The 19,364-nt window shown below is 38.7% G+C and overlaps 1 protein-coding gene across 7 annotated transcripts in view; it reads left to right on the top strand.

Annotated features, from left to right (window-relative positions):
* The window catches only part of plx (PTB_TBC1D1_like and TBC domain-containing protein plx), a 70,759-nt gene that overhangs the window by 36,713 nt on the left and 14,682 nt on the right, over positions 1-19,364 (top strand). For all 7 annotated transcript variants that reach the window (XM_089737686.1, XM_028175823.2, XM_028175822.2 and 4 more), the window contains 12 exons: positions 1,314-1,495; positions 1,931-2,030; positions 11,063-11,200; positions 12,684-13,226; positions 14,188-14,389; positions 14,485-14,607; positions 15,055-15,170; positions 16,003-16,094; positions 16,499-16,634; positions 17,626-17,734; positions 18,435-18,534; positions 19,203-19,318. In XM_089737686.1, coding sequence (XP_089593812.1) covers positions 1,314-1,495; positions 1,931-2,030; positions 11,063-11,200; positions 12,684-13,226; positions 14,188-14,389; positions 14,485-14,607; positions 15,055-15,170; positions 16,003-16,094; positions 16,499-16,634; positions 17,626-17,734; positions 18,435-18,534; positions 19,203-19,318 — 1,957 coding nt within the window. The remainder of the gene's footprint in view (positions 1-1,313; positions 1,496-1,930; positions 2,031-11,062; positions 11,201-12,683; positions 13,227-14,187; positions 14,390-14,484; positions 14,608-15,054; positions 15,171-16,002; positions 16,095-16,498; positions 16,635-17,625; positions 17,735-18,434; positions 18,535-19,202; positions 19,319-19,364) is intronic.

The raw sequence follows: 19,364 nt of genomic DNA, 5'->3' as shown, positions 1-19,364 counted from the left end.
ATTGATTTAATGTATCTTTTATGCATTATTTAAAAAAAATATTAGCATTGTGCACTTCTTCTTTATAATCTCTATAAGTGTGGAAAATTTCATACTCCTCCGTCCGCGCAATTTTCGTAAAAAGGGATACAAAGTTTTTGCTTCACGTATTAATATATAGATTTTAAATAAACTAGCTTTTGCCCGCGACTTCGTCCGCGTGGAATAGTTACTTTGGCATAACGCTAAACTTTACCCGCCTCTTCATTTACGTAGAAAGTGAAAATATTTTTGAATAATAGAATGTTAAGGTGCTATTTAAGGTACCAAAATCACGCTTTTTAACCGACTTCAAAAGAGGAGGCTATCAATTCAAAAAGAAAGAAAAAACGATTTTGAAACATTCTTCATTGGTGCTCCGCTTGTATTGGTCTTAGCGTGATGTTACTACTAATGATACTAATAATAATAATAAACCTTTATTTCAGTAAAAACCATACATTCTATCTTACAAATCTATGTTAGGAACTTAAAACATTACACATTAATATCTGACTCTAAATATGTACCTATATTTTTTTAAAGTTGTATTAATTTAAAAATGTTAATATCATTATTGACAGCGATAATCACTGTTTGTCCGAAGTAATAAGATTTTGTATTTGTAAATAATTGTAACATTTCATTCTTCCTTTACGGTAACTTAGATTAATAAAGATGTCATCAGTGCCTAATCTATCATTCTCACACCTCTCACTTTTAGCTATTCGCAAAATTGTTGCAAACGAGGTAATCTGTACCGTCTATTCTTAATTTCTACTACTGTTTCTATGCTTGTCTGCTTGTAAATAAATCTATACATATAAATGAAATTGGAGTGTCTGTTTGTAATATTGTAATAACCACTTTTTACTACATGCATATGAATATATATATACGGTACATACACCAAAATTACATTTTTTACAATTTTTGTCTGTCTGTCTGTTTGTTCCGGCTAATCTCTGGAATGGCTGGACCGATTTTCATGAGACTTTCACTGATAGGTAGCTGATGATATAAGGAGTAACTTAGGCTACTTTTTTTAGACTAGCTTCGCCCCGCGGCGTCACCCGCGGTACGACAATAAACGCGGGTAGTTAACATCGCGGGACTCAGCTATCAATAATAAAATTTAATGTCTCCGAAGCGAAGCGAGGGCGGGTCGCTAGTAACAAATATAATGTATCGTCAATACAGCGTTTAGTTTAGCCCCATGCGTTTAGCGAACCACGCGTCTGGCACTGAGATGTGGTCGTTGGCAACGGGCCTTACAGACCAGTTATCGTCCACAGGTAACTGATCTCTTCAGCCAGATGCGCGACCCGTCACCGGGCGCGCCCAGCCCTAAGGGCTCGACGGGATCTCTGGCCAGCGGCGCGGTCACCAAGAACGTGGGCTTCCTTCAGCAGAACAATTCGGAGCACTTACCTTGGACCCCGCCTCTGGCGTTAACCGGAAACTGTAACAGTAATCTGTGAGTATGGCGTTGTTTCTTGAGCTTAGTCTGAAATGAAGTCGTCATGGCCTAAAGGATAAGATGTCCGGTGCATTCGTATCTAGCGATACACCGGTGTTTGGATCCCGCAGACGGGTACGTAATTGCCAGTGGTAGGACGTCTTGTGAGTCCGCACGGGTAGGTACCATCACCCTACCTATTTCTGCCGTGAAGCAGTAATGCGTTTCGGTTTGAAGAGCGGGGCAGCAGAGTGAAGTACTGTTCGAACAAATAGTACGAGATCCGGCTGCAGCGGCCAAATTTTGATAGGCAACTTGGTAGATATCCATTTTCCTAATTATAAATATATAAAAAAATTGGATTTTAGCAAAAACCGATCCGGATCCTGCATCCGGATCTTAGACTAAAATCGGCAATAAACTAATTTGTAATATATAATATAATAATTTAAGGACCGGTGAATCTCCCACGACTGTGAAGAGTACCAGTCACGTACCGGTCTTGGCTTCGCTCAGCGCTGATCTCTCGCCTTCAAACTCTCATTTCTTCGAGGTGAGTCGCTCAACAAACGTTTACATGTGGTGGGTTGTATTTTCAGCTAGTACAAGTAGGTACTATAAGGATTTGAAAGGTGCTATAGCTGCTTTATAACATAAACCCGCATAGCTCGGGTAGGTACCGCCATCCTAGCTATTTCTGTCGTGAAGCAGCAATGCGTTTCGGTTTGAAATCGATACCTTAGAAATCATGTCTCAAGGATTTGAGTTGTTGATGTCTATGGGCTCTCGTTATCATATAACACCAAGTGGGCTGTGGGCTCGTTCACAAAGCCAAACAATCAAAAGGAAACTTCCACGTCATATTTCATGTTTTAATGCGACAGTGTTTACTAAGAAGCTAAGTGTCACTTAACACCGGCCATTTAACATGTGAGAACGCTAGTCCACACGTCTGGTATCTGTATGAATAATTTGTTACTCTTCCTGGAAATACTCGTATGCGCAAAAGGAAGGTATAACCACACTTAGACCCTGAATTACGTATATACGATAGGGCTAGAATCGGAACACCGTGATACAGCACGTCGCTATCACCGGATTGTTATTTACTGCATAGGACGTACTGGTCCATGGTCTATCTCATGTGAAGGGGTTACCGAAGGTAGATACTGCAGCGGGGATGCTGCCATCCACTCCAAGACACGATGACGAAGAAGCACGCATGACTGTGTCGCGATATAGGCCACACACTCATCTTAACAATTAAAAGAATAAAAATATATGACGCCAATTTTATATTCTTGTACAACGAAATGAGTTATTAAAATTGACAGAATCTGCCGGCCATTGTTCTCATCGAACTGTTACACACTACTCTACAAAGCAGCTTTGCCCTAATCAGCTCGTTTACAAGCTCACTGTGTTTTCCATTAGAGTCATCATTTTTAGCTTTCATGTAAAATCAAATCATATTGAAAACCAGTTAGAATCTGGAAGCCGTCGCGAGCATACATAAGTTAGAATCTGGAATCCGTCGCGAGCATACATAAGTTTGAGAAGTCAACAATAGTGTTGTAAAATTGTGAAGTCTAATAAAGACAGTTTAGTTGTGAAAAGTTTTTGTGTTTTTTTTAAAAAGAAGTTTGAGAAGGGCCGTGTAACAAATTGGTGTCAGAAGTGGGATACCAGAGAAGAAATCTGAGACAGACCGTCAAAGATTCTGGTATCTCGAATCCGAGCCATCAAACTTCAAGAACGACCGACAGTAAGCCTTGCCCTAAGGACAAGCCTGCGTCTAAACACAAACTTCAAGAACGACCGACAGTAAGCCTTGCCCTAAGGACAAGCCTGCGTCTAAACACAACTCAAGAGGACGACGGTAAGCCTCCGCTGTTAAGCGTGAGCCCGCTCCAGCCGCGACGTGACGCACAGAGACGACAGTCCAGCTGCTTCTCCAATTCTAACTCACCCACCATCAATCAGCATCCAGAACATAACTACCAGCATCCTGCTCCTGACGAGGCAATGCGGTACGACGTGCTTCTGTGAGTGCTCTACACTTCAAATTCTCCGAAAATTTTCAAAGTTCCTTAATCTTAATTTTAATTTTCAAAATTTATATTTAATTCTAACCTGTATTTCAAGTGCTATTTTTGTATTCCAATTTTATCCAGCACATCATAATTCAAACCTAAATGTCAGTCAAATCGGAATCTTCAAAGAAAGGCGAAATGACGGACAAAATTACCTTATCCTTTTTAACCAAATTCATCAAAACTTATAATGGGGACAGAGAATCACTCCCCGCGTTTTTAACTAATTGTGACAATGCAATGTCCTTAGCTAATTCGGATCAACAACCCGTCTTATGTAAATTTATTATCTCACAATTAGAAGGAAAAGCCCAAGTCGCATGTAGTCTAAAAACGTTTACTAAGTGGACGGAACTAAAAAACTTTTTAAGATCAACCTTTGGAGAGAAAAAACACTCCATTCATTTACTTTCCGATTTGCAACATTGTAAACAATTATTAAATGAGGATGTTACTAAATTTTCCTTAAGAATTGAACAAATATTAACGCGTATTCATTCTAACATTCATTATAGTTGTAAGGACGAAAGGGAGCTTCTAGGCAGAACCGCAGCCATGGAGGATCTTGCCCTTAACACATTTTTATTGGGATTAAATCCATCACTATCTAATATAGTTCGTTGTAAAAATCCAACAACCCTCAGTGACGCCATACAATATGCCATTGATGAGGAAAAAATATTCAATTTATACAAAATTAACACAAAATCCCAAAAACAATGTTCAGTCTGTAACAAAACGGGCCATACTTCTTCAGAATGTTTTAAAAATAAAAAACCTTTTTCAAAAAACGTTTTCCAAATTCATCATCAAAATAATTTTAATAAAAATCAAAAACCTAATTCAAATAATTCTTATATTAAAACGTGTAATTATTGTAAAAGAACCGGTCACAAGATTACGGAATGTCGCAAGCGTCAATTTAACGAGAATCGCCGCGAAAACGCAAATTCCGCGCAAAACGATAACTCGTATATTAGGTCTCGTGTTGCACCTGCGCAACCGTGTGAACAAGAAAATTTAAACTAAATCGGATTTCGTTGCCGTGTCCTTCGAAATCCAATCAAAATCATAAAGACACGACTTATACTAAATTTTCTAAATTCACGACTCAGTCAAAAGAATTGACGAGTTCTACTAATGATAAAAAACTAAATGATAAAATAACAAACAAAAAAATTTACTCAAATTCAAAAACCAATCAATACAATTCTAATTTTATTAATTCTAAATTCATGACTCAATCAAGACAATCGAATGATAACAAAAATCAGGGCCGTACTCAGAGTCCGAATTCAAAAAATAATTTACCTAATTCTAACTTAGTTACAAATCCTAAATCTAAACTTATGTACGAAATTAACGATTACAGTAAAAAGGTGTCTTTACCTCATATTTACTTAAATTCTAAACATGCCTCTGAAAAACTATGTTTCCTTATAGACACAGGATCCACCATAAGTATTATAAAAGGATCAAGTTTATTAGAAGTCCCGAATCTCTCGAACGAAATCGTGAAATTAAAAGGGATTAATAGTTCAGAAAATCCTGTTGAAACATTAGGTACTTTCGAAATGGAATTTAATTTATATAACGAAACTTTTAAATACAAATTTCACCTTACAAATGACGATATTAATTTAATTAATTACGATGGAATTATTGGTAGCGATTTTTGCAATTATTTTAAATCCAACATCAATTATTTTTCTAAATCCTTATCTGTAATGAATCATTCTATTCCTATCATTTATACTCAACCAACTTATATCATTCCGGCTCGTTCCGAAGCCGTCATTGAATGCACAGTGTCAAATCACGTGCCCGAGCTTTTTCGTAATAACGAAGCTCTTGTTCTAGATCATACCTTATGTGAAGGTGTTTATGTCGCTAATTGCATAGTTACAATCAAACAAAATAATAAAATAAATATTTCTATTTTAAATACTACAGAGAGCGATATCGAAGTGAAAGATTATCACGTAACGTTAACGCCTCTCGAACGTGAATGTTTTGATTACGGATCTTGTTTTAATATTAATTCTAATGTAACTTCTAAATCTGATCGTATTAACAAAGTTCTAAGTCTTATCCGATGTTCTCATTTAAATGATGAAGAGCGTAAAGTTCTTTTAGAGTGTTGTTCACAATATACAGATATTTTTCACATCGAAGGTGAACCTTTAACTTTCACAAGTGCTATTGAGCACACCATAAATACAGGCAATGCACCTCCTATCCACGTTAAGTCATATCGTTTTCCTGAATGTCACAAAGAGGAGGTTGATTCTCAAATTCGTAAGATGTTAGAACAAGACATCATCCGACCTTCTATTTCACCATGGAGCGCTCCGGTTTGGGTTGTGCCAAAGAAAATGGACGCTTCCGGTAAACGAAAATGGAGAATCGTTATAGATTACCGACGCCTTAATGACGTTACCGTTTCAGAGACTTATCCGCTACCTCTTATTACAGACATTCTAGACCAGTTGGGTCATTCCAAATATTTTAGTACGCTGGATCTTACAAGCGGATTTCACCAATTACGAACCAGCGCTCAGGACGCCCCAAAAACAGGTTTTACAATTAGCACTAATTCGAGCATGTCTGGACATTACGAATTCACCAGAATGCCTTTTGGGTTGAAAAATGCCCCTGCTACTTTTCAACGTCTTATGAACACTGTTCTATCAGGTCTACAAGGCCTCCATTGTTATATTTATTTGGACGATTGTATCGTGTACAGCCAAAATCTTAACTCGCACATTACCAAATTAAAATTGGTATTCGATAAATTTCGACAATTCAACCTCAAACTCCAACCAGACAAGTGTGAATTTTTAAGACACGAAGTCACTTATCTTGGCCATATTATCACCGATAAAGGTGTTTCTCCGAATCCCGAAAAAGTCAAGGCCGTTTCACAATTCCCAATTCCGAAAAATCCTAAAGAAATAAAATCATTTTTAGGCCTCATAGGTTATTATCGCCGTTTTATCGAAAACTTCTCTAAGTTAACTAAACCACTTACTTCCCTCTTGAAGAAGGATGCTGACTTCCTTTGGAACAAGGAACAGCAACACGCATTCGAATTCTTAAAAGAAAAACTAGTTACTGCCCCTCTACTTCAATATCCAAATTTTTCAGAACCTTTTAATGTTACTACAGATGCAAGTAATTACGCCATAGGCGCAATTTTATCCCAAGGTCAAATAGGCAAGGATAAACCAATAGCGTATGCATCACGCACTTTAAACAAAGCCGAAGGCAACTATTCCACCACTGAGAAAGAGCTTTTAGCCATCTTATTTGCTGTTAAAACTTTTAGGCCATACTTATACGGCAACAAATTTAAAATTGTAACAGACCACAGACCTCTTGTGTGGTTATTTAATGTAAAAGACCCCGGTAGTAGGCTTATTCGCTGGCGTCTTAAACTCGAAGAGTATGACTATGAAATAGTTTACAAGCAAGGTCGTCTTAACTCTAACGCCGATGCTTTATCTCGTTGCCCTATCAACGCTATAAATATAAATAATTTGAACAATCTTAGTTATGAAAAATATTTTAAACTACAATTTATAAACAAACTTCCAACATCAGACACAGTTATCGAAGAATGTACGGAAAGTCTAGATTTATCTAAGTTTAATACAATCGCTTGCCCAGTTTCATTAGATTTTGATTGTTCCATACCTCACTGCGAGGATATCTTAAACCAACTCGAAAATACTGAAGAGTTACTAAATTCCGAACGCGAACTTCTTACAATTAAAAGTATTAAAAATAAAAATAAAACTTTCTACTTCTTATACACTAAAGTTCATCATTACGAAGAGACTCATTTTAGAGATATTTATAATTTATTAATTAAACTAAGAAATATGTTAATAGAGTGTGAAAATATCACAGATTTAGCATTACCAGATTTTTCAGACCCATTCTCTAAATTAAATTACACGAAAGTCTATAATATAATTTCCTATGTTTTCCATAATACTAATATCAAAATACATATTTATAAAAATAAATTAATTTATCCGACTCCAATAGAAGTCCCTAAAATTTTAAAGGAAAACCACGATTCACCTATCGCTGGTCACCCAGGATCACAACGCATGTATAAGCGCATTAAAGCTATGTACTATTGGAAAGGTATGCGTTCTGATATTGAACAATATGTAAAAAGCTGCAAACTTTGTCAAATTAACAAACCTCTACGTAAATCAAATAAAGCTCCGATGGAGATCACGTCTACATCTACTAAGCCGTTTGAACGGTTAGCCTTAGATGTCGTAGGCCCTTTGCCCGACTCAGGTTTTCAAAATTTCAAGTTTATTCTAACTTTACAAGATGATTTAACCAAATTCACGAGTGCTTACCCTATGGTTACTTCTACTAGTGAGGAGATAGCTCGTAATATCGTACATTTCATGTCTTTGTTCGGTTTTCCAAAAACCATTTTAACTGACCTAGGTACTTGCTTTACGTCAGAATTATTTAAACAACTAACTGAAATCTTAAAAGTAAAAGCTTTATTTGCAACTCCGTATCATCCTCAAACAAACGGAGCTCTAGAACGCTCACACGCTACTTTAAAAGAATATTTAAAGTCTTTCGTTAATGAAAATCAAAACGATTGGCATTGCTATTTATTTACTGCAATATTAGCCTATAATACTACTCCCCATTGCACTACTAATTATACTCCACACGAGTTATTATTCGGTTACAAACCGTCCATTCCAAGTTCTTTATATGAAAGCACCAGTAACACAACCTATAATGAATATATTCGCGCATTACAATATAGAATGCGTTTTAGTCGCGAAAAAGCGATACAAAATATTATTAACAGTAAAGAAAGGTCTAAACAATACTATGATACCAATTCTCGCGAAATTTTGTATAAAGCTGGTGATATGGTATATTTAAAACACCATCATAAATTGAGAAAAGCTCTATCGCCCATATGGAAAGGCCCTTACAAAATTACTAAAGTTCACAATAAGCATAACGTGACCCTACAAGTAGGTCGTAAACAAATTAAATATCATACCAACGAAATTAAACCTGCTACAATCTAACTTCTACGTCTAAATTTATTCTATGTGTTTATTTTCATATAATAAAGTCTACTATAAATAATTTTAATACGACTATCTTCAAACTTAATCAAAACGAGATTAAATTGAATTCTCAAATAAATAAAAGGCTAGACTTTCCAGTCACCCTAAATATTCAAAATATTCATTCATTGATCGATGTTTCTAAGCTTAGTTCTTATTTCTATAATAATAAAGTCATATTTGTATTACGAATTCCTTTAATAACTCCAGACAAGTTCGTTGTTTATAAAAACATACCTTTACCTACACCTCACGATGAGTCACATCGCACTTTCGCTTTAATTAAACCGTCTAACTCGTACATCGCTTTAAGTGACGATAGACTGCATTATGCTACGCTGGATAATTTTGATAATTGTAAAATGATAAACAATAACTATTCTATATGTGAATCAATAACTATATACTCAAGTGTAAGTAATCCTAATTGTGAATCTAAATTATTAACAGAGGTTATTCTTTCATTGCCCTCTGAATGTATTTCTAAAATTTTATATGGTCAAATTGATATTTGGCAAAAACTACTAAATAACAAATGGATATACGTTCAATCAAATAAAAGTAAACTTACTATCAAATGTAATGACGTCATCCATGATTATTCTATCGAAGGAACAGGAATTCTTAAGTTAACAAACAATTGTATCGGTTACTCTAAGACCATTCAACTTATACCAACGAATTCTTACTCTTTTATTATTAAATCTCCTTTAAATATAAACTTTGATATTACATCCGATGATTGTTGTAAGAGAGACATACTTAATGAAAGTTTACCACATTTGTCGCCAATCTCTATTAGCAAAATAAATCTAGATTCCTTGAAATATGCTACGCACCAAATGGACAATTTAGAAAATGAATTAAATAATATTGAGAAACAATCTCATTTTATTAAATATGGCTCATACTATTCTACGTTTACTTATATCCTTATCGTGTGTTTGTTTCTATTTTTAATGTATAAGATTTACAGATATTTTAAAAACAAAACGTCCAATTCTGTATGTTGTATTCAAATATTTAACGGATGTTATAACACAAAATCAACCAATAAAAAATCTAAAGTTTCAAATTCTATCGAGATGACTGAGATATCATCCAATGATGAAGATAAAATGTCTATACAATCTTTGCCAATTAGGCAGAAGCAGAATTATAAATCTACTATTTATAATAAGGATCAATCCTCTTCAAACAGAAATTTAAATTTCTGATTTAATTATTTAATATAAATAATAATAATAATATATTAAACATGAATAATATTTTATATAATCTTGTAATTCTAATTTTTCTAATTCTAATTTTGAATGTTTTATACAAGTTTAAACATACATTGTAATGTTAATTTTAATACTAATTCCTAACTTTAATTTTATAAATATTATTAAGAATGAATTTTCAATATTTTCTGTTTTATTTTCTATTTTCAATTTAATGATTTAATGATTTTGTAATGACTCCTCAAATTTTATATTATTTTCGTTTAACTACGCTTCATCTTATTGAGGATGAAGCTTCGTCAAAAAGGGGGAGCTGTTACACACTACTCTACAAAGCAGCTTTGCCCTAATCAGCTCGTTTACAAGCTCACTGTGTTTTCCATTAGAGTCATCATTTTTAGCTTTCATGTAAAATCAAATCATATTGAAAACCAGTTAGAATCTGGAAGCCGTCGCGAGCATACATAAGTTAGAATCTGGAAGCCGTCGCGAGCATACATAAGTTTGAGAAGTCAACAATAGTGTTGTAAAATTGTGAAGTCTAATAAAGACAGTTTAGTTGTGAAAAGTTTTTGTGTTTTTTTTAAAAAGAAGTTTGAGAAGGGCCGTGTAACAGAACCTGTCGCTTGCGACGAAGGGCTCGGCGAGTAAATTAACCCACAGACACAGCCCACTGAGTTTCTCGCCGGATCTTCTTAGTGGGTCGCGCTCTTTCTAGGGCTAGTATTAGCAACGACGTCAGGTTTGAGCCCCTTGAGCTCACCTACTAGTTCGGTGAATCTAGAATAACCCCTCGAAGTTATAAGAATATGTAGAAAAAAAGAAGGAATATCTATAAGTCCGCCATAAAGAGATTTAGATTTTAAATGGACGTTGCACGGAGAAGAATAGTTTCAGGACATAGGCAAGACGATGCCACTACTCGAAAATATCAACAAAGCCAATACAAGAACGTAGGAAGTAGCTGATTGTAATCTCCTCTAATGGGTCAGCGCGACTGTTACGGTGGAAGCGGTTAATCTCAAAGTGACAACAGTGTTGATGTTCTTATTTAGAATTTCCCAATAACAGATTAGCGTGACGGTCAAAGCATTGTAATTCCTTAGACGAGGGCTCATCGCATTATACCATTTGCAGGTCTTGTACATCGGCAAAGTTCGGATATCGCAGAGGAAGGTACCAGAAACACTTATAGATGATGCTTTACACAAATTCGCTTTGCACGATGCGGAGAAAGCTCTGAGAAGGAGACACAGTCTGTTATCTTCCACCACGGTGAGTCTGTTTCAGAGTTTATTAATGGAGAGATTTTCAGGATATAGCCAAAAGATCTCGGATGGCGACCGCGTACCGGAAGACGTACCGTGGGTAGGATCCCTCGCGGTGGAATGATGAACTGTTGAAGGTCTCGAGAATTCGTTGGATTCAGCGCAGAACTGATCGTTCTGACGTGGTTTGGGCGAGGCTTATGTGCAGTGTACTTAGTGTGAGTTTTTTAACGTTCTCGATAGCGTACAAGTTAACTCAGATTTGTATGGAGTTGGATCAGCGCCCTTATCGGCAAACGTAGGCAAACGTGCCAACTATAAACAAATTTGAGTTAACTTGTACGGTATCGAGAACGTTAAAATGCTCGCACTAAACTCACAGGAGTATTTATACAGTCAAACCTGGATAAGCGAGAGTTCAAGGGAGCACAATCTCATTCTCGCTTAAAGAGGTTTCTCACTAACCCGAGTTTCTCGCTAATGCTCCCTCTGAATTTCACTTCGCGATTTTTCGGATTCAAACGCATTCACTATTTTAAATTTATCACTTAATGACAGTACTTTAATTTTCCGTTTTGACATGATGCAGAACAGAACTTTCCTTCGCAATTGATTAACGATAAACTGAGTAAGTCCGACAAACAGGACGGTACAAAGGCACACGTGTCCATTCGAAAAGAATGCGATAAAATAACAACGTTATTTAGTTCCACGAAATAGAATAGGTTCAATATTGACGAGAAAACAATACAAAAACAATGGATGGAAGTTCTACAAAAGTTAAGAATGAGTCATAAAATAGCAGATGTTAAATCTGTAATTAGTTTTTTCACTTGTTCCTCCTAAATAATATAAATAAATAAAGCTCGACTGTCGCTTATAGAGGTATAGATAAGTAGCAGTCTCACTTACGGAGATCCATGAGGGAAAAACGACTCTCTCTTACAGAGGTTTCTGTTTCTCGCTAATAGAGGTTTTGGGAGCTTAAAATGACGGTTCCTGGCTATTACTCTCACTTATAGAGTTTTCTCACTTATCCAGTTCTCACTTACCCAGGTTTGACTGTATTTATTGGTAGATAGAACTCAGTGCCATGAAGCAGTAATGCGTTTCGGTTTGAAGGCTGGGGCAGCCGTTGTTATTTACCGACTTGAGACCTTAGAACTTATATCTCAAGGTGGGTGGCGCATTTACGTTGTAGATGTCTATGGGCTCCAGTAACCACTTAACAACAGTTGGGCTATGAGCTCGTTCACCCATGCAAAACAAAAAAAAAACAGTTCGATATTTTTGATTGAACTTCAATTAAGTTTACTCCATTCAAATAGCTGAAGAAGTTGTTTTTTGTCATGATAATTTTTTTCACAAATTTTAAACTTGAAATGGTTCTCCTGTAAAGTTTGCTACAATGTCGCTTTAATTAAATAACCTTTCATATATACTTATATATTTAACTTAAATACTTAGGTTTTATATGGAAAATATTTCAGACCTCAATAGACAGTAATGATTCAACCGACAATCTGTCGGACGATAAGAAATCGCAAAAGACAAACGACTTGAGCAACAGGTTCGCTTCGCCGAGCACAACGCCTTTAGAGCCTCAGAAATCGCATAGATGGAGCAGCGTAGAAACTATAACGGAAAAACGAAAAGACTCTACACAAATCGAAGCAGAATTCGATCAGTTCACGAAAGAGAGAATCGAAATTGTAAAGAAGAGTGCCGATCTAGTTTTGAATCTACCGAAGAACAATCTTGGCACCGTAAAAGAAGATGAAGAGAAGATCGAAGTAGGCATTAGTAAAGAAGCAACTAGAGCTCCAGAAGACGGAGACGGTGAAACGAAAAGAGAACGAAATTTCAATTTCGACGAGATTAAAAGGAAGCCCGCTTTCGGGAGTGAAGGTGCTAAGAGTCTGCCCGAGAATAGGCCATTCTTAAGAGACAGATCGGCTTCGATAGGCACAATTAACAGTAAAACGCCTCTAGCGCAGTTGATCTGTGAACAGAATCGCACGATGCTATTTCAGGTAATTAATGATTTTTTTATAATCATCTTTATACTAGAAGGAATCAAAAAGTAGTGAGAATGAGATAGAATATAATGACTATTGATAACTTAATAATTTATTTTTCTACATAGTCACCGAGTCTTTACTGGTGGTAGGTCTGGTGAATCCGCGCGGGTAGGTACGACCGCCCTGCCTATTTCTGCCGTGAAGCAGTAATGCGTTTCAGTTTGAAAGGTGGGGCAGCCGTCGTAACTATACTTGAGACCTCAAAACTCATATCTCCAGATGGGTGGCGCATTTACGTTGTAGATCTCTGTGGGCTCCAGTAACCACTTAACACCAGGTGGGCTGTGAGCTCGTCCACCCATCTAAGCAATAAATAAATAAAAAGTCTCTCTACACACCGAGTCTTCCAAGGCTTCAATCCCTTTCAAAAAAAAGTTTTGTATTGGCTCTTACCAAGGAGTATGTCGTTCTCACTACTTTTTGATCCCTCCTCGTATTATATATAATTCTACTGTACGTCTGTATGTCACTGAACTCTTCCTAAGCGGCTGGACCGATTTGAATGAATTTATGTGTATGCATTTGGGTGGCGCCTTGGATGGTTTAGGTTTAAAAATCAGCCCGGCAGATGGCGCTGCATTCGATATCTAGGCTATTCACATTTCCTAGAAATAATTTATATGCAAACGTTTGCCGGGTCAGCTAGTTACAATTTAAAATTGAACTTCGAGAGACAAGCAATTTTTTTCTATTGCTTAGATGGGTGGACGAGCTCACAGCCCACCTGATGTTAAATGGTTACTGGAGCCCATGGACATCTACAACATAAATGCGCCACCCATCTTGAGATATAAGTTCTAAGGTCTCAAGTATAGTTACAACGGCTGCCCCACCCTTCAAACCGAAATGCATTACTGCTTCACGGTAGAAATAGGCAATTTGACTTTAGCACACTGTGTTTTGATTTATGTAGGTCGGCCGTTCAGAATTGCGCCTTATAAGTCCAGACAGAAAGCAGATTTTGCTGCACAGGGCGTTCAAAGACGTCGCCAGTTGCGTCCTAGGCCAGAACAATAAGGACCATTTCGGATTCGTTTGCAGAGAAACGAACGAAACGTACGCCTGCTATGTCTTCAAATGCGAGAGCGACTCGGTTGCCGGCGAAGTGGTTAACGGTAGGTGTCGACAGTGACAACCCTGGCAACACTCAACATCGGTTCAGTGTTGCCCGATTTCAATACAAGAACTACCCTGCTTAATTCGTTTGCAGCCATCCGACAAGCGTTTGTGGCGCATGCGGACCTGTTGAAGAAATCCCGGGATAAGTCGCCGAACATGACTTGCGAACATTGTCCCATGCTATGGTACCATCGGCTGTGTCACGATATTGAGGGTAGGTGTTATTTACCCTTACTGAAATGTAGGTTATTGGTGTCCTACGTGGCGCACTGAAGTAATTATGTGTTTTACTGGTGGTAGGACCTCTTGTGAGTCCGCGTGGGTAGGTACCGCCACCCTGTCTATTTCTGCCGTGAAGCAGTAATGCGTTTCGGTTTGAAGGGTGGGGCAGCCGTTGTAACTATACTGAGAGCTTAGAACTGATATCTCAAGGTGGGTGGCGTAGATGACGTTGTAGATAGGCTCCGGCAAAACCACTTAACACCAGGTAGGCTGTGAGCTCGTCCACCCATCTAAGCAATAAAAAAATAATATAATAATATGAATATGATCCTTAATGATGCACATTGAATTGTCTTCGACTGCATTATTGTTATTATCATCATAATTGCAGTCTGTTTTCTTTTTGTTTAAATTTTTATTTCACGGTCTTTGTCTAAAGGTATGACGGAGAAAAGAACCCACGCCTTTATATTGCGTAGGATAGAACAGTTACCTGAAGACGAACAGGATCTCATCATCACCAAGTACCAGGGTGGAACCAATCTGATCTATGAGGTAAGCGAGCTACTAAAATGTGAGTTGAATTTAAAATTTGTGTTACATTACGTGCCGTTTGATATACATTGATAGCACACATTTCTCATCCGTGCTACCTGTTATGATCTTCGATAATAGTTTTAAAGCACGATAATGATATTAATATTTTTTTACAAAATTGTCCCGATAATTTTTTTATCATTTATTCATTATTTTTACAAATAAGAAAAGTTCGTTAAATTATTGAATTTTTAACGAACACACAAATATATTTACGTATTAATAAAAAACAAAACAAATACTTAATAGATTTTTTCCTCAAAATAACGAAATAAAATTGCTAGACGACAATGTAATAGGAATCTTAATTTTAAGCATTAGTGCTTACGGTCGAATTTCGATCGCTGTACCGAACAATACTTATTTTAATTAAACCACAAAATAAATATTAACTATTTAAACTAGGACTACAACAACAATATAAACACCGGTATGCTGTGAACGCTCTCGGGTAGCTACCACTATTCTAGCTACTTCTACTGTGAAGGAATCTTGCGGTTTGAAAGATGGGAATATTCCACTATACAGTCGAGACTTAAACCTCGTGTCTGAAGGTGGACGGTGGTCATATTGTGCGAGGCACACCGCTGTGCTTACCTGGACAAAGGATCGTTACAGATGTGAGCTCTGCTGCTGGTAGGGTGATGGTAAAACCGTAGTGACGTTACCATCTCTAGCTACCTCCCACAGTACTTACCACTTAGCACGTGCACCCATCATCTAGATTGATAGGTTGCAATAGTTGAATTATATGAAGCTGAAACGTTAATGCAATTTTTTGGTGATTTAGACCAGCGAACACAATTCGTTCTTAATGATGCTCCTCCGAGCCCACTGCGAGGCCAAGCAGCAAAGGCACGTCCACGACACTGCCGAAAACAGGTACGTACTTATAAAAAGGAAAAATAATACCAGCAAAATTAACATACAAGTAAGGTGACAAAAATAAATTTATCATTTACCTTAGAATAAAACAAAAAAAGATGCAGAGTGTTTCATTTTAATTTTTATTAGAATGTGTTTTTTTGTGTCCGTGGACAGCACCGTTGCCCCGGTATGAATGCATCCGATTGAAGCTTTAATAGTATTATAAGACTTTGAAACTGAAATTAACGAATGCTTTGTAGCAGAAATACGTATAAGGAAGGTAAACGCCCGTGCTGAATTAACAGCTGATGCAGAAATTATTCAGGATCCTCTATCTGGCTACCCGTCAGATCTGATGCGTAACCGGATAGACCTGGGTCGGTCACTCCCAGAATTAAGAGTGGGACCGGAATTTTCAGATCTGAGTTCCTGAATCAATACCTTGGCGGCAGCACCATATTCATGAAGGCCAAGAGGTCTTTGTCGAGCGGCTTCGATCATCTCCTGAAGAGGAAGGCCAGCAGAGACGAAGGACTCGTTGCTCAAGTCAGAAAGGTAGTTCCTTGTCTGCAGTATTGGATTCATATACCACCCATTGACGTTGTAGCTGATAGCTCAATCATAGCACATTAAATATCTGACAGATGCTTGTAGCTCGCTAACGACATTCTCAAGATAAGTTCGCATTTTTTTTTAATTGTTTTTGTAAGCAGACGAGCATATGGCCCACATGATGGTAAGTGGTCACCGTCGCTCATGGACGTCAACAATGCCAGTGGTAGAGCCAAGCCGCTGCCTACCATAAAGTACTCTCCGCAAGCCTCAAGCATACACAAAGCTCCGAACGGTAAATATTCGGGACGTCGGTCTATGTAGCAATTTCCCCGCTGGGTTTGAGATCTCTGTCGTTACCTCCTAAACATCAGAGCGTAACCGTATATCGCTTATCCAAGGTCGAAGTCTCATTGATACTGGACGCGGTTTATGAGTTTTAGACTCAGGGGCAGACGAACTTGAAGCCCACCGGGTGGTGTTTACCGTCGCTAATGGACTTGACCGATGCTGGCACAGCCAAGCCGCTATCTACCGTTTAGTACTCTCCGCAAACCAAGGTCATAGCGCACGAGAAACAGCGTGGAGGCGAGCTTATTCCAGGGCCGGACATGGCTGGTCGTTAGTGACGCACTGTGGACGAACTCTGCTGCTATAGGCAGATACTTGAGTCGCCTCAAATGTTCACCAAGGCCTTAGTTCCAAAGCGTCTCATGTCTCAAAAGTACTGGTGGTAGGACCTTTTGTAAGTCCGTACGGGTAGCTACCAGCACTCCACCTATTTCTGCCGTGAAGCAGTAATCCATTTCAGTTTGAAGGGCGGGGCAGTTGTGTAACAACTATACTGAGACCTTAGAACTCATATCTCAAGGTGGGTGACGGCATTTACGCTGTAGACATCTATGGGCTCCGGTAACCACTTAACCAGGTGGTCCTCTCATTCCACATCCAAGCATTAAAAAAATTAAGAGTACCACTGCTCTGACGTTGCCAGGATACATCTCCGGCGCCCACCCCGCTCGCACAGACTCCGACCGACGCGCCGGACACTCCGACACAGGAGCACGGCAAGTCGCTCTCTCGCACCACGAGCCAGGATGACGGTGAGTTGAACCTTCGAACCTGACCGATATTTACAGGTAAAAAAAATAATATCACTTGTTGAATCGGTTTGCTATTAAAGCCTTTTTTTTTAACCTTTTTTTTTCGGTGCTCAGACTGTCGAACCATCTCTCGGTTCAGATAAGTGGTTACGGAAGTTCATGGAGATCACAACGTGTATGCTAAAACCGGTTTTGAGATTTGAAGCGTAGGCTTGATTTGTACACCAATTCTCCTCCTCCTTGCCTTGATAATCCTCAATACTGAGGATCGTGGCCTCCTCTAATACCTTTCTCCTGGATTTTACGGGTTTCCTTTCTATAAACTCATTCATAAGCATAGATTAAATAAGTACGTACCATCCGGCTTTAGAATGAGCTCCCCTCCACGGTATTTCCCGAGCGCTGTGACATGTCCTTCTTCAAACGAGGCTTGTGGAGACTACCCGGCTTGGCCCTGCCCCTGGCATTGCTGAAGTCTATGCGCGACGGTAATCACTCACCATCAGGTGGGCCGTATGCGCGACTGCCTACAAGGGCAATAAAAAAAAATTTGAATAGAAAAATTAGTACCCGTCTGCGGGTTTCGAACCACCGTCGCATCGCTCGATACGAACGCACCGGCCGTCTTATCCTTTAGTCCACGATGACTTTGTAAGGCAGTTTTATGTGGGACATTTGAGTCAATGAGTTGACATTCCAGAGAACCCCGTCCCGAAGACCAGTCTGCCGTCAGAGGAGAGGGGTGACTCGGAGGGGGCGAGGGGAGAAGGGGATACCGTCACCTCCCCCATGATGGACATGTGAGTGCTCGTATAGGAATATCAATAGTGTTGTGCCTGTTGGACTGGTAGGAATGGAACATATGAAAAGAGTGGAATGGTGCTGTGACGACTCGCTTATTCGCTACTACTTGGGCAACCGCCTTAAGATTCGACAAAACGCTTTCGCTTGTGATCTTAGGCCATCATCCATTGTTGTTGTTCAAAACACGTTCGGAGATACTTGGGCAATCTTGAGACCACCGTCGCCCTAAACACGTCATTTCGGATCCTCCCGATCTACTAACGGTGCTTTTATGTACCACAAGCAACGGTCACCGTCCTCATCGAACCCGTCGCTTGCGACGAAGGGCTCGACGAGCGAATTAACCCACAGACACAGCCCACTGAGTTTCTCACCGGATCTTCTCAGTGGGTCGATAAATATCATCATACCCTACCATATCATATCATATTATTACGTGAGCTCACGGGGCTCAGCCTGACACACTTTGCTGCCCTATTTTTTTTTCTGCCTATGGTGATAGCCTTATGAGGCTATATCAGCTTTGCCCTAACATTTAGGTGAGCTCACGGGGCTCAAACCGGAGTGTTGCTAACACTGGCCATAGCAAGAACAGTGCCTCGCAAAATCTGCCACCGGATTGGAAACGCGACCAATGCCAATCAATGATTACCGTCTCTTTCAGTTTCATGAAAGTAAGCGACTCCCGCGCCGCGGCCGCGGACGGAGCCCCCGGCCCGGACTCCACCTGGCGACAGGCGATCTACGAGAAGTCCATCACGCGAACCGACGCACAGGACGGTAATACAGTTATTGTCATACGAGTGAAAGAGACAAAACATTTTGG

The sequence above is a fragment of the Bombyx mandarina genome, chromosome 23 (assembly GCF_030267445.1).
Source record: "Bombyx mandarina strain Sakado chromosome 23, ASM3026744v2".
In the NCBI taxonomy this organism is placed as follows: Eukaryota; Metazoa; Arthropoda; class Insecta; order Lepidoptera; family Bombycidae; genus Bombyx; species Bombyx mandarina.
This window is presented reverse-complemented; position numbering and strand designations above follow the sequence as displayed.